Source organism: Amborella trichopoda, chromosome 3, assembly GCF_054954075.1.
Source record: "Amborella trichopoda isolate Santa Cruz 75 chromosome 3, AtrichopodaSantaCruz75HAP2 v2.0, whole genome shotgun sequence".
Taxonomy (NCBI): domain Eukaryota; kingdom Viridiplantae; phylum Streptophyta; class Magnoliopsida; order Amborellales; family Amborellaceae; genus Amborella; species Amborella trichopoda.
In genome coordinates, this window is record NC_142338.1 from 9209386 (window position 1) to 9224589 (window position 15204).

The following is a 15204-nucleotide window of genomic DNA, read 5'->3' on the forward strand; positions in this document are numbered from 1 at the left end:
TGAGGCCAGATCTATTAAAAAACGAATAGATCTGCTCTCAGATCAGTGGCAGAGCCAGCATCGATCCAAAAAGCACAAAAGATTGAATAAAAAAATGAATAAAATGATAAATCTAACAAAATAAATAAAAAATAAGAGAAAAAGAGATGATGAGGAAAATACCTGGTCCGACCAGTTGGCCCGAGGCTTCGAGGCCTCGCTTGTATTAGAACCACAACTGTATACGTATGTCCTCTGTTGCTCTCTATTCAAACTTGACCAAACATTGGCTTGGTTGAACTAGAGTTTTACTGATCTAAGCTAAAAGTTGGTTTCAATGGGGGCTAGGGCTTAAGGTTGCTTCTTTATATCTAGGGTTGCTCTCTGGCTCTCTCTATCTCTCAAATTTCCTGTCATACGAGTTCACAAAGTCCAAAAATAAATGGGTCACAAAATATATTTAAATAAAAGCTCAAACAGAAGGATGCGTTTAGGAAAACAACGAACATAAGTTTATGCCGACATCTCAAACATTCTTAACTGAAAATTCTTATTCCAAAACTTTCTTACCGCTTTTATACATAGTTTTGTCTTTATTATTAATTTCTTTCCAAATTTTTGCTTTATTTTTCTTTTTCTTCCAAATTGAATGTTGAGTTTGGGCAACTTAAGTTGAGCTTTAAACAAATTCAGAAAGGTCTTGAGTTGTCAACTTCGGAACTGAAGTTGTTCAAAACCTCAAATTTAAGGTGTCAAGTAACGGCAATTTGAAAAAAAGTTTACAAAAAAGATAAAAATAAGTATATTAATGTAAATATTTTATGGGTATTTTAAAATATCAATAATTAGAAGGATATTAGTGTAAATTTCTCAAGAAACAATGAGTCCTAGTAGGAAATTAATTCCGCCTATAATATATGAAGGAATTTTTAGAAAACGCCTTTATAAATATTTGAATTTAAAAAAAGGTCATAGTTAAATGATATTTTACTCAAATGTCACTTACTATTGTATATTTCATTTCTGATTTTACTGCCTATTCGGACATCCATCATCTGGATGGTTTCTATTATTATTATTATTTTGAATAGCCCACATAATCCAGACATTTGAACTTTCTCTTCGTCTTTTTTTGGGGTAACCGAGGCGGTGCAAACATTTAATTTCTGAATTTCTATGCCACTAAAACTTTTATAATGCAGGTCGTCCAAGCATCCGATCTCAAAACCTTCTGCACCTCTTTATCTTTGTAAGCCCAAAAAAGAAGTTTAGACATCCATGTTGGGACTACTCTTTTGCTAAAAAAATGTGTAAGTGTGGGTGGTTTGGACCTCGGATACCCATACCTCCAACACTTGTCTTTGTTTTAGCTCAAAATAGAAGTTTTGCTTAACCACTTGTTTCATTCAAAAAAAAAAAAAAATCTGTCATACAATCATCATCGGAGGGTTGAAAGTTTGCAGTGCATTTTACTTTTTTCTATATATATATATAATTAAGTTTAAATTTTGGACATTCATACTTTTCATCATTATGCACTAATAAAAAATACAAAATAAATAATTTTAAAATTAAAATAACCAAAGTACCCCTGAATCGTATATGTTTACCTTTATTTTTTATTAATTACTCCTTTTAATTTTTTTGCAAGTACATGATGGTGATAAGTATAGATGCCTAAAAATTGTGATTAATTTGATGAATAAAAAATAAAATTGAAATACAATAAGCACTCTCAACCTTTCGATCAAAATCAGACAACAAAGTTCATTTTTTTTGAGTAAAAGAAGCACTTCAGATATTAAACATTTGAACCAATCTTTTGGGCTAAAAAAAAGACAAGTGTGAGTCGTTCGGACATTGAATGGCTGAAACCTATTTGGACTTACCTTAGCCATCTATCCACACCACCTTGTCTAAGGCACCATAGATCTTTAGACATCAGCCTCATCTGTGAGCACACCATGCACCAATGCCGCACCACCCTGACCTCTTTTACAATCAAGGCCATGGGAACTCACCTCCCTCATATATAGTTGTTGGTTTAAAGAATTGGCTTGTTAGGAGAAATGGCTAACTCTGCCAACGTTGCATAAGTCGGCCTAGCCTGCATGAGATTCTTGCCGAGTAGTGGTTGGTCAATGGGGATTCCCTGACTGAGCCCTTGACAAACCCACATGCACCACTTGGCCTATTTGTATGAGGCTAAGGAAAGGAGTAACAATCCTCCCCCACCTCAACTTCGACGTCTTCATTGGACACTTGTCCTCCACCCCATAAACCACAACTTTGGCCATAGCTCATGCTTGCCTGGATCAAGCCTCTTGTGTAGCCCCTCTCATACTTGTTCATGTCTGTTGTTGCCAAGAGTCTCTTCTCGTTCACTTGGCCAGGTCCAATGCCGCCCCCAAATCTTTGCTCATGCACATGCAGTTAGGTCTTCAAGCTCCACATTTGGTGAAGCTGAAAGGGCATTTTATTTAGTTTTTAGTGATGTACAGACCATTTGTAAAATTTCCCTCTTTAGAGAAGAGTACCTCTAATGTTCTGAACCTTGCGGTACTTGTGTATTGTGTATAACCAGACCATGTTATAATTTTTTGTTTCCTTTGTATCTTAGAAACAAATTTGCTTGGAGCAGTGGACTCTTCATGCTTGGACACAGGAAGCTTGAAAAACGTTTTTATAAGGGAAATTGTTCAAAGTATTACTTTATTTTTCAAAAATTCAAAAAATGCCTTATTTTCTTGAAATTTACATCCATAATTTGTTTTTTTTTGTTTTTGTTTTTTTTTAAGAGATTGTATACGAGGAGACTATTTACCTTTTATATAAAGAGGTTATGATTACTTATAACCATGTCATGTGAAATCATATGGTTTGGATATGCTACAAAGTTTGAAAAAAAAAATTTTAAAATTTGAGCTTGGTCAATGCAATAAATGTAGCCACCCAATTTCACATTTAATAGTCAAAATAAGTTAGACCATCTTGTATCAACGGTAAATGATTTCATTATATACTTTTTCATATTTTAATACTAGTATTCTAGACCAAAGAACGTATGAGGTCCGTAGCAGCCTAAGACACACGCATTGGAATCTACAAGCCAACAAAAGTCAAAAAGGATCATGCGCTTCCTTAAATTCCATGTTAAAAAAAAAAAAAAAAAAAAAAAAAAAGAAAAAGGAAAAGAAAAAAAAAGAGAAACAACCAGGGTAGTTTTGGGGCTTTAGAGACTTCATAGGTTCATAGAGGCCCTTTCTAGACCTATTAAGTTTGCAAGGGTATAAGCAAGCACCCATATGGAGCACTCAAGCGGTCATTTTAGGCATCAAAGAAAGGGTGTCGTATATATAGAGCCAAAGCTTTAAACCAATGGTTTAAAAAACGGATCGGTGACTCGGATCGGGCACCTAAAAAATAGATCCGGATCGGTGAATCGACGATCCGGATCGAGAATCGGGTGAATTGGTCAGAATAAAGCTTCAAAAAAATCCGAAAAAATTATTAAAATTCATTATAAATATTGTTTTTTAGGAATTCAATAAGAAATGAGGGTACTCCAATAAGAATTTTCATGTTTTTGAATGAATATGCGAATATTGATATGTTCTTTCCCTGCATGAACCGCCATTCAGCAGTTAATTTACATCACACAAAAGGATAAACATAGAATTATCATGGAATAAGTATATCAACATACATGGACTACAATAAAGCATAAAATTAGTAACATACGATCTAAAAATAAAATGATAGACGACGTTGTTGTTCTTCTTGGTCACGCTGGTGCCATTGATTGAATTCGTTTGACAATTCATTGATTCGATCTAAAAACGAATCATCGATATTAGCAGGCGTCTGACTATTCCCAAATCCCTGAGTGTTAGTGTTTTGTTGTGTTCCCGATCCAAAATCCCCTAAGCTTGTCCATCCTTCATGCTCACCTGCACTGTCGTGCTCATCCCTACACTGTTGCTGTTGGGACTCGATATGTGAATAATATGGCTGGGATAGGGTAGCTTCAGAATCATCATCTCTCTCATTTTCTCTTAGTCCCCCTTCCCACTCTCCCTCATTAGGTGCAATATCACCGACATCTCCGACGAATTGTGGATACGTTGGCTGGCTGCTTCCTCTTTCATGCTGCTCATCATTTTCTTCAAGATCTTCATCACCGATAACCTCAAGGAGCGCTCTCTTGTGCAACACTAGCTCCTCCTCTTCTACTACGCATTGGTCTGATGTGTCTGTGACAAATATTGTGTTTAAGACTATAGGCCCATTGTCTTCAAGCTTCCTTCTTATTTGTCGCTCTCTGAGGTTTAAATTATAATGAACATATACTAGTTTATGAAGCTTCTCAGAAGCGAGTCGATTCCTCCTAGTAGTGTGCAACCATTGAAACGTACTCCAGTTGCGCTCACAGCCAGTAGCAGAACATGTCTGGGAGAGCACCTTGATTGCTATCTTCTTTAGGCGAGGTGCATCAGTACCATATATCTCCCACAAATTTTCAAAAAATTCAATCATGGATTACAAAAAATTCGATCATGGATTACAAAAAATTCGATCATGGATTACATAAAATTCGATCGTGGATTACATAAAATTCGATCATGGATTACATAAAATTCGATCATGGATTACAAAAAAAAAAAAACATAAAAAAACAAAAATTCGATCGTGGATTACAAAAAAAGAAAAAAACAATTCGATCATGGATTACAAAATATTCAATCATGGGTTACAAAAAAAAAAAAAAACAAAAAATTTGATCATGGATTACAAGAAAAAAAAACAAACATTTCGATCATTGATTACAAAAATTCGATCATGGATTACAGAAAATTCTATCATGGATTACAAAAAATTCGATCATGGATTACATAAAATTCGATCATGGATTACAAAAAACAAAAAAACAAAAAATTCGATCGTGGATTACAAAAAAAGAAAAAAACAATTCGATCATGGATTACAAAAAATTCAATCATGGATTACAAAAAACTCTATCATGAATTACAAAAACAAAACCAAAAAATTCGATCATGGACTACAAAAAAAAAAAAAAACATTTCGATCATGGATTACAAAAAAAAAAACAAACATTTCGATCATGGATTACAAAACATTCGATCATGGATTACAAAAAATTCTATCATGGGTTACAAAAAAAAAACAAAAAATTCGATCATGGATTACAAGAAAAAAAAACAAACATTTCGATCATGGATTACAAAAAATTCTATCATGAGTTACAAAAAAAAAAAAAAAAAAAAAAAATTCAATCATGGACTACAAAAAAAAAAAAAAACAATTCGATCATGGATTACAAAAAAATCGATCAAGTATTACAAAACATTCGATCATGGATTACAAAGAAAAAAAAAAAGTTCCGTTCTTCACATAGCCATTTTACATAAGCCATTTTAACTCAAAAATCCACCTCTAAGTGAATTAATTACATCCAATTGAGTATATTTTCTGATAAACAATAATATAAGGAATCAAAACCCTAAATTTTTAGCACATTATTTCTAATATGTCATGAAAAAAAAATCAAAAGGAGGAAAAAAAAAAGAAAAAACAGCGGAACTTTGGTTCCGCAAACATCTCTGTGTTCATCTCAAATTTCATGCTGTAATTGACCAAATTACATAAAATTGAAAATTTTAAATCATAATAGACACAATAAAAGATTAAAAACCCTACAAATTGAACTCATTATCTTCAAAATATATCGTGAAATAAATCATATGGCGGAAAAAAAAAAAAAAACCCAAACTTCTTACTTGATTTGTGAACCGAAGCCTTCAATCTCCAAAAACCTCTGTTTTTCTCAACGATTATCACGAATTAGTAACAAAAGGTTTTCGATGCGCAACTTTACGATCAAAATGCCTACAAATTTTGAAAGATTCATGCCCTATTTGGCATGAAACACAAGGAAAGGCGAAAACCCTAAAAATGCAAGTTTCGTGATCCAAAAACACCAAAATTTTCAACCATGTAATCCGTGTAAAAGCTGAATAAAGCTGTTTACAGCCTGCAAATTAGATCACATGCCAAAAAAAACATGAAAAATAACCAAAAAATGACAAATTTCGAAGAATCCCGTGAAGAACACTGTGCAACCCGTGTTCTTCACGGACTCGTCGATTCCGTACAGTGAATCGGCGAGTCACTGTGCAGAATCGTCCGGTTCTCTCTAGAACCGGACGATTCCCGTGTTTTTAACCGATTCGATCCCCCCATAGCGATTCCCGAGTCAAACCGGGCGAGTCCGGTTCGACTCGGCGTTTTTTTAAACACTGCTTTAAACCTTTAAAGTAAAGTGCACTTTCAATTATTGTCGAGAAATGCAGTTTTAATATTGGAAATCTTTGTGATAGCCTTAAAGTGTATTTTTATCTTAAATTATAAAATTTAAAGTTTTAAAATAGTATAGATCGAGCAAATTTATGAAAATTTGAAAATTTTGAAAATTGACGGTCAAAAGATGCGTTACAAAATGCACTATTTCTAAAACTTGAAATCCATTTTTTGCTCATATCCATGTATATTGATGTCGCGATGATCAATTTGAGGATATTTGGGAATCAAAATATCTTCTAGGGCATGTTTGGTTCACATGAAATTGTTTTCTAGAAAATAGTTTCATTCTTTCATGTGATTAATTGTGAGAATATTTGTACATGAATTAGTTGCCAATTAGTATGAAAATATGCATTAAGATCAATTGATAATAAAAATTTTCTCATGTAATAAAAATATTCTCACACTTTACCACATGAGAAAATTTTTTTATGTGAAAATGATTTCTAGAAAACAATTTCACGTAAACCAAACATGCCACTAGTGAAATTTTTGAGGTGGGCTCTTAATTTGATTGTTTAGAGCCTCGACTTTATTTAAACTTTTTCCTTAAAAAAATCTCGAAAAAAAATGCTATGGGTGTAAATTAAGGTGTTTTTAAAAATTAAAAAAATTAGAGAATACTTTTAACATCTTTTAACTCATTAATTTTTGCACCATTTCACCAACCAATTTCCTGCATGTCCTTTTATGGATGTAATACTTATCCATTCACCAAGTACATTACAAATGCCAATTACACAAACTTATACTGGGCCGATTATGTTTTAAGAATAATTCTCTTTTAATATATCCACTAAAAATAAGTCTCTCTCTTAATATATGATATATTTGTGGAAAATACCGTTACTGCACATTCATAAAAAGCAAATAATATTTTATAAAAAGAAAGAGTTCAGTATTTGCGGGGAGTTTCCTAAGATAAATTGTTTGATAGAGCTGCAGCCCTATCAATCACCTCATAACTCATCATCAAAAATTGCATTTTTAAGCGTTGAAAAACTTTTAAAGCTTGAGTATTATGGTTGTACAAAAAAATTTAAGATAAATAATGTATAAAACAAGTGTTGACAAATCCATAAGAGCTGTATTATTTTTAAAATTTTCAAATTTCATTATTGGTATTGAAAATTATTTTTTAGAGCCATCATGAATTTCCGATGCCAAAAGCACTTTCCAGATGGGGATTTAAGATAAGCCTACACGCTATAGAAAATTCATCATTGAGAAATGGGATCGTGCAGTGTGCAGTGTAGTCCGCAACTCCACAGGAGGTTTCTTCTCCTGACTGGGGCCCACATAACAACATACGTGTGGAAATATAAGATCACCACGATCCAGTCTTACCTTCGGACCTTCCAGTTCCGACCGTTCTCGAACTGCCTGCCCCTTCTCTTTCTCTCTCTTCTTTTTACCCTTTTTTTTTCTGTCTTTAACCCTTGATATGCCTCTGGACCTTCCTCTGCCTCTTCGTCTTCCTCTCACACTCTATTTTTTCCATTGCCCATCTTCCTTTCACACTACGTTTTTGTTTGTGCTCATTGTCCCCCCTTGTACGGCTCCTCCGGACTAGTGATTTTTCCCACTCTTTTTGGTCGCTTTGAAATCTTGTAAGTCTTTTGTATTTTCTCTCTCTCTCTCTACTTTTTCTATTTTTGCTAGCGTTTTAAGTATGATTTCTTTCTGTGCTAGCTTTTGAAAATCAATGGCTTCATGTTTGATTCTGTTTAGTAAGAAAATGGGTTATTGATTCATGTTTAGTAACAAAATGGTTTCATGTTTGATTCATGTTTTGTAAATCAATGGTTTTATGAATTGAATGAATTCGTTTTTGTCAAATTGTGCTTCTGCCACGTTTAATTCTGGTTTTGATGGTGAGAAGCAAAGCTCAGTCATGGTTTCCCGTGATTACCATTTGGGTTAGAGAAGGAGAGAGAGAGAGAGGATTGCGTTTCATTGGGGTCTTCTATAGGTGCTTTTGCTGCTTCAATGAAGGATAAGAAAACTTTGTGTACCTTATTACATTGAATTATTCCAAAAAATGGAGTTTTTATCATTAACTCTGAAATCAGGATGTCCAAATGGGGCCTGAGAAATTACTTATATGGTTTCACTATGTCCTATTCTGAGAGATAAAGTCAGGATTATGATCACATTTATTAATTTTAGCTGGTTGGAATTTTAAGTTGTTTGATTTTGTTGATGTACCATTACATGAACGATTCGTTATTGGTGGGCCTCTTGGTTTTGGAAGACGATCGGGTTTCAGAGCATGAATAGTTTTAGCAATATCTGAACTAACCCTGTTCTCTAAAAAATCCATCATTAAGAAAACTGTTTTGAACTTGGAAAACCCTCTAATGTTCAGAGGTGTGTGAATATGACAAAAAAATGATTTTGAGTCCAAAAACAGTGCATCTTGCAACACATTATCTAGACCATCCATTTTCAGTATTTTCATATGTTTATAAATCTCCTTGATTTGAACCATTTTTGAAGTCTAAAGAGATGAAAATGAATTCTCAGGCCATCTTATGAATTTTTTACGCCAAAATTATGATAACATTTGCAACCTTATGCAAACCACACCCTTTTTAAGTTTTAGGAGTTCTTCTTGTTGTGCTGAATGAGGTCAGTTATTTTAGGCCCATACTCTCCATATTTATAACCGAACCCGAACAGTTGGAAAAGGCTATGACGATGGTGACTCTCTAGATGAAATTGACGTTAAGGAGTACAGCTAAGTATATGTAGTTTAAGTGGGATGGAAGGTAGGTGGAGAAGACAAATGGCTTCTATATATCAAGTTCATGCCTTGTGCCCTTGTATCTCACTTCACTGGCGCAGAGAGTTTATACATGTGGAACCATAATATATCTTGCTTTGAGTTCCTTCAAAATAAAGCTCGTGGTTTTTTGTTAGTTGATGAATCTGATTTATTTAGTAGACACAATCTTTAGTTCTGGTGAATCAATATTTGAAATTATTGCATTGGATGCTCACAGCGATATTGAATATTTAATCCATGCTTTTGCTAGCACTTTGATTTGCTATTTGTGAACTAAGTTATAATCTACTGTGTTTATCAACTTACTTCCCAGGGACATATCAGAAATCTAGTGATTTTATGATGATAGTAGCCATGTTCACAACATAAGCTATACTGTGTTGCTTTAAGCATATATGGTTCAAATTCTTTATTTGTTGTATTGTTGCAAATATAATTCATGAATGACTTGGGCCCATCTTGTACAATACGAAATCCTCTAGTACATGTTGATCCTACTTGACTCCTAACCATTTCTTTACTGGTGAAATTGATACTCTTGTATCCAAATGAGGAGTTTTCGACCAAGGTTTTACTGATTTTGAATGTTTTCCTGTGTCAAATGCATTCTGTTAAATTTTGTTTTGGAAATTTTCACACCAATGCCTGTGGAGAACCCACCTGGCGAAATTGAGTGATCCAGAAGCCTGACACTAGGCAACGGCGTGTATGAGTCAATCTATCTTTCTTTTACTGCTTTGTCTTCTAGGTTCAGTACTTCAACTGCCATGTCCAAATTTCTGCCCTTCCTATGGTCACTTGTGATTTATTTCCCAACCCTCCCCCTTTCTTTTGAAGTAAATGGGACCAAGAATTGTACAATTATATGCTACCATTCTTCCTTTTAGCGTTGGGCACCAATGTGCGATCAGGGTTTTACCCAAACTTCAGTTTCGCACTTCAAGTGCAATCTGAAGAGGGCCTGAGGTGAAAAGGTAAAAGAAAAACCTCAGTGACTTTGACAGAAGGGCTAAAACTCCTATCTTCATGTCATTCGACATGTCTGGGAATCGAAGTGACAAACTTGGCAGAGAAAAAAAATATAAAATATAAACTTTCCGGTCCAGATTCGGCATGGTTTTTGGAATATCTATTTGGTTGCACCTTTTTTAGAATCTATATAAGGTTTCCCTTGTCTTTTTCCTCGGATTGTTTCGCCTGCTTTATTGCTTTCAACAGTATCATGATAGTTATTCATTTTTCCTTTATTTCTCTTTGAACTCTTACTAGTTAAAAACCACGCAACAAGCTCAACTAATTTTTATACTAAAACCTCTTTGTTTCTATGCAGTAATGGCTGAAACAGAATACACTGTGGTCTCTGACAGTGAAACAAGTGGGGAGGACAAGCAGCAGCTGCCATCCGTCCTTGATGCTGCCATTGGCCTTGATGTTGGGACCTACCAATGCAGCGTGCCATATGGAATGGTTCAAATATTGAACTCCTCAAGAACACCCGAAACCAAAAGCTTATGTGTTCATATGTCCTCTTCAAGATGATGTCCCCTCTGCTGGTTTAAGCGAGGAGCAGGCTTATCCTGGGCTTGAAATCCTTTCAGGCCGAGCAATATTCAACATGAAACGCTTAGTTGGAAGAATTGACACTGACCCAGTTGTTCACTCAAGTAAATCTCTTCGCTTTTTGGTCCAAACCCTAGATATCGGGGCCCAGTCCCCCCATAGCAGGCTTGGTAAATAATGTATGGAGATCCACTAGCCCCGAAGAGGTGCTTGCTATCTTTCAGGTGGAGCTTAGGGTTATGGCTGAAGTCCAGCTTAAGAGGCCAGTTAGAAACGTGGTATTAACGACCCCTGTATCGTTTAGCCAGTTTCAGCATACACATCTCGAGCGTGCTTGTGCTATGGCAGGGTTGCATGTTGTCAGGCTGATGCCAGAACCAACGGCTGCAGCACTTTTATATGCACAACAGCAACAACAGGTTTTGCATTGTAACATGGGAAGTGGGACTGAAAAAGTTGCCCTTATTTTCAATATAGGTGCAGGGTATTGTGATGTGGCTGTAACTGCTACAGCAGGCGGGGTTTCTCAGATTAAGGCTCTTTCAGGTGCAGCCATTGGTGGTGAGGATATTCTCCAGAATGTCATGCACCATCTGGTCCCAGACATGGATAAGCTTTATGCTATTCATGGCTTGAATGAGATAAAGGCAATGGCGGTACTTAGAATTGCCACTCAAGATGCAATTCATACTCTCTCTACAAAAACCAATGCCTCCATTGATGTTCACTTGGGCAATGGATGAAGATTAGCAAAGTATTGGGCCGTGAAGAATTTGAAAAAGTGAACGATAAGGTGTTTGAGAAGTGTGAGAGTCTAGTGATGCAGTGCTTGCATGATGCCAAAGTTGAAGCCGATGGGGTTAGTGATGTGATACTTGTTGGGGGGTGTTCTAATATTCCTAAACTGAGAAACTTGGTCTTGGCTTTGTGTGAGAGAGAGAATGCATACGAGGGGATGGACCCATTGGAGGCTGCAGTTCGTGGAGCTGCTTTAGAGGGGGCAGTGGCCTCAGGGATCAGTGACCCATTGGGTAACTTAGACTTGTTAACAATTCAAGCCACTCCTTTGAGCCTTGGCATTCGGGTCGATGGCGACAATTTCATGCCCATCATACATAGGAATGCCACTAGACTGGCGAGAAAAGACATGGCCTTCACAACTGCACATGACAACCAAACAGAGGCTTTGATTCTTGTCGATGAAGGAGAGGGGAAGGTGGTGGAAGAAAACCATTTATTGGGTTTCTTTAAGATTACAGGAATTCCTCCTGCTCCAAAGGGTTCACCCGAGATCAACGTATGCATGGATGTGGATGCATCAAATGTGTTGAGAGTCATGACAGGTGTAACATTACCTGGTACGAAGGCCCCTGTTGGGCCATTCATGGAGGTGACGATGACTACTGTTGACCAAGGTGAGGATGCCTGCAATGAGGTCGGTAGGTGAGGATGCCTACTGTTGACCAAGATGAGGATGCCTACTGTTGACCAAGATGAGGATTGGGCCATTCATGGAGGTGAGGATGCCTACTGTTGACCAAGGTGAGGATGCCTACCGTTGATGATGGTCATGGATGGTGCAATGAGGTCGATACGAAGGCCCCTGTTGGGGCATTCATGGAGGTGAGGATGCCTACTGTTGACCACCAAATCTATGCAATTGGCTTCAAAACCACCAAATTCCTGCGTGAAAAAGGGATCCAACATCAAACAACAGCACTAAACCTGGACAAGACGTCTATCCAAGCTGCCTCTAAAAACTCGTTTTTTTGGAGATGGTAGGAGAGGGTTTTTCATGAGGACAACAAAGGCGAGCCAGTTGGCCATTTTGAGCAGTGATTAATGGGAAAGTCTCTCATTTTTCAGCACTTCTAAGCAGAGGTTGGTGGAGCTCAGCCATTTTTTAAGTACCGCTACTTTTCAGCAGAGGTTGGTGGAGCTCCGCCAAATTTGGTGGAGGAAGTGGCAAAGATCGCCATTTTTCAGCACCACCATTTTTCAGCAGAGGTTGGTGGAGGAAGGAGAAAAGGAGCGAAGCTTTTAGAGAGACAGGTTTACCTGTTTGGGAGGGAAGACTGAGGGAGGAAGAGAGAAAAAGGTTGGAGAAAAGGAGGGTACAGTGTTTTTTATTGGTGGGAAGGAGGGGCAAGGGCATAGTTAGAAATCTGGCTGAAGCGGTTAACGGGTAAGAGGGGAGATGTGGTCTTGAGATTGTGACTTGATCCAATGGTAAAGATCTAAATCACTTTAAAATTATGTATTGAAAATACATATAATCATTCCTCAATATAAAGTGTTTATGCCCGTTACGACATTAATCCTCAATATAAAATGTTTATGCTGGTTACGACATTAATCCCTGATGGAAATTGGTTGCACCCTGGTGGATGCTTCTCTACCGTCTGTTATTGGGAGTGGTCTTTGAAAATCATACTTTTTCAGTTCAAAATCACCTATGCTGTTATTCTTTATAAGTCCTTTAGATCCTATATTTGTCCTTTTAAACTCTTTAGATTCTTGCCGAACTGAAATTTTCAAATTTATTCTTACACATTGGAAATCGTCAATTTCTGTGTTTGGGACACTCTTCTTGAACTCAAGACCTGGCCCTTGTTTGAGCCGAGTATCTTGGGTGAGTCCCTGTGAACTCATTTGAGTTGTGTAGGAGCCCAAATTGTTTCAAAATTGCAAAAAATGAAACATGAAATATTTGTTAAACAAATAAAAGAAACTCATCATGTTTTGTGCCGCCATGCCCTAGGTCATCTCCTACAGTATTCAAGAGGAAGGCCTGACTCCAGCCTTATTACAAATTGTGTACTACTCGAGGTACTCTGTGCCGATTGTTAAATCTCTTCTTCTTTGCCCCACTAGGATTGGATAGATGTCCCCTTGCATTACACTCTTTATGGGATGAGTATGCATAATCCACCATGGAGAGGGGCAACCTTGGCTATACGGCCACCCTCACGACCAACCGCCTCCTCATAATGAATCCACCACATCTTATAGGTAGGAGGCATTTTGCTCTGAGTCTCTAGCAGCGGTGCCCCAGCAATTTTTATCCTAAGCTTTTCCCTAATCCGCATGTAGGTCTGTACCAGCCGCAATGCATTTGACTGTTGCAAAAAGCATGACCATATCAACCTTCCTCCTCTCTCCCAAAACAGTATTGAGGGGCCCCTTCTGTAGGCAGTCCTTCACTCAGAGGTCACTATTGCAAATAAATCAGCCTAAAAAGGCCTCTGGAGGTGCCTCCCTCTCTCTAGTTGCCTTATTCTCAAGTCCGTCCCTACGGTGGTGCTATATTATTCTCTCACGATTGAACATGGAATGCCTGTCCTAGTGGGATGACTCCACCTCGCCATGAGGGTTGTAGTCTACTGGACCTTCAGCTGTTACCATAGCAGTGAGCAAGTCATGCACACGATGCCTCATCTACTCAACCTCGAACCGACCTTGTGTGGGCAAGTCATGCATACAATGCGTCATCAACTCAACCTCGAACCAACCTTGCAACACAAACAAGACAATGAGTAGTCCCATCTCTGTCATGCCTCCAGACTAGAGACGCAAATCTCATGTATTCCTTCACTGAGCCCTTATATTGAAGCTTTTATAATGCCTCTTGAGTGACCCAGGTTGCATTGATTGGCAAGAACTAATCCTTTAGCTCCTTTTTCAATGCCTCCTAAGTGCAGATCGCAGGCCTTGAAGTATCCTCCCACATCCTCCACTAAAGTTTGGCATCTTCTGTGAGGTACATGACTATATGCCCACGCAATCTCCCTCGTGGGTACGGGCAGCCTCATAGTACATCACCATTATGAAGTTTTTTAACACTTCTCATGCCTAGTCTCATGCCTTTGAACGCCGCCCTAGGGTTTAGAACTCACACACTTTGAGCATCCAGACTATCTGTTGTGTTGCACAAGGATTTTGACAAGGATTATCTCTCCTGGAGGGCCTGCAGCAGATATAAGCTCCTCCTTTCTCGTTTTTGGGAGTAAAACTGTGGAACATTTTGAGGGAATAGAACTTGAGAACCTTTGAAGGGCGCAGCAGAGATTTTCCGTCTTTCCTCTCAGCAGTCCAACGCTCCATTGTGGCTTGGGCCTATACCTTTCTCCCTCTTACTGCAGGACCCAAAGAATTATTCTTCACTCACTATAGGGAGTTGATGCTATACAGATCTATACGTACCTACTTTCACTGTGTATGGATCAAACCTTTTGAAGGATGGGTGAAGCTGGATTTTGACGGTAGCGTGAAGGGATATATCTCTAGCTATAGGGGTCTTCTTCGAGACTACAACGGGTCCGCAATTTGGACTTATTTTGGGAGGCTGCAACCTTGTAAAATTAATAAAGCTGAGCTTTGAGCTTTGAAAATGGGAATCGCTAAGTTGAACCATTCTTTCCCTAGAGTTATTATTGAAGACGACTCAACTAACGTGATCAGATGGTGTTCTCATCCAGACGCTAGTCATTGTTATT

General features: G+C 37.5%; 1 protein-coding gene across 1 annotated transcript; it reads left to right on the forward strand.

The window, feature by feature from the left end:
* Positions 1 to 10478: 10478 nt before the first annotated feature.
* Positions 10479 to 13026, forward strand: HSP70T-2 (heat-shock protein 70T-2). Its single transcript, XM_020664105.2, is given in 5 exon segments — positions 10479 to 10598; positions 10601 to 10681; positions 10684 to 10859; positions 10861 to 11446; positions 11449 to 13026. Coding segments are annotated over 5 exon segments (1668 nt in total). The 5' UTR covers positions 10479 to 10480; the 3' UTR covers positions 12156 to 13026.
* Positions 13027 to 15204: the final 2178 nt, after the last annotated feature.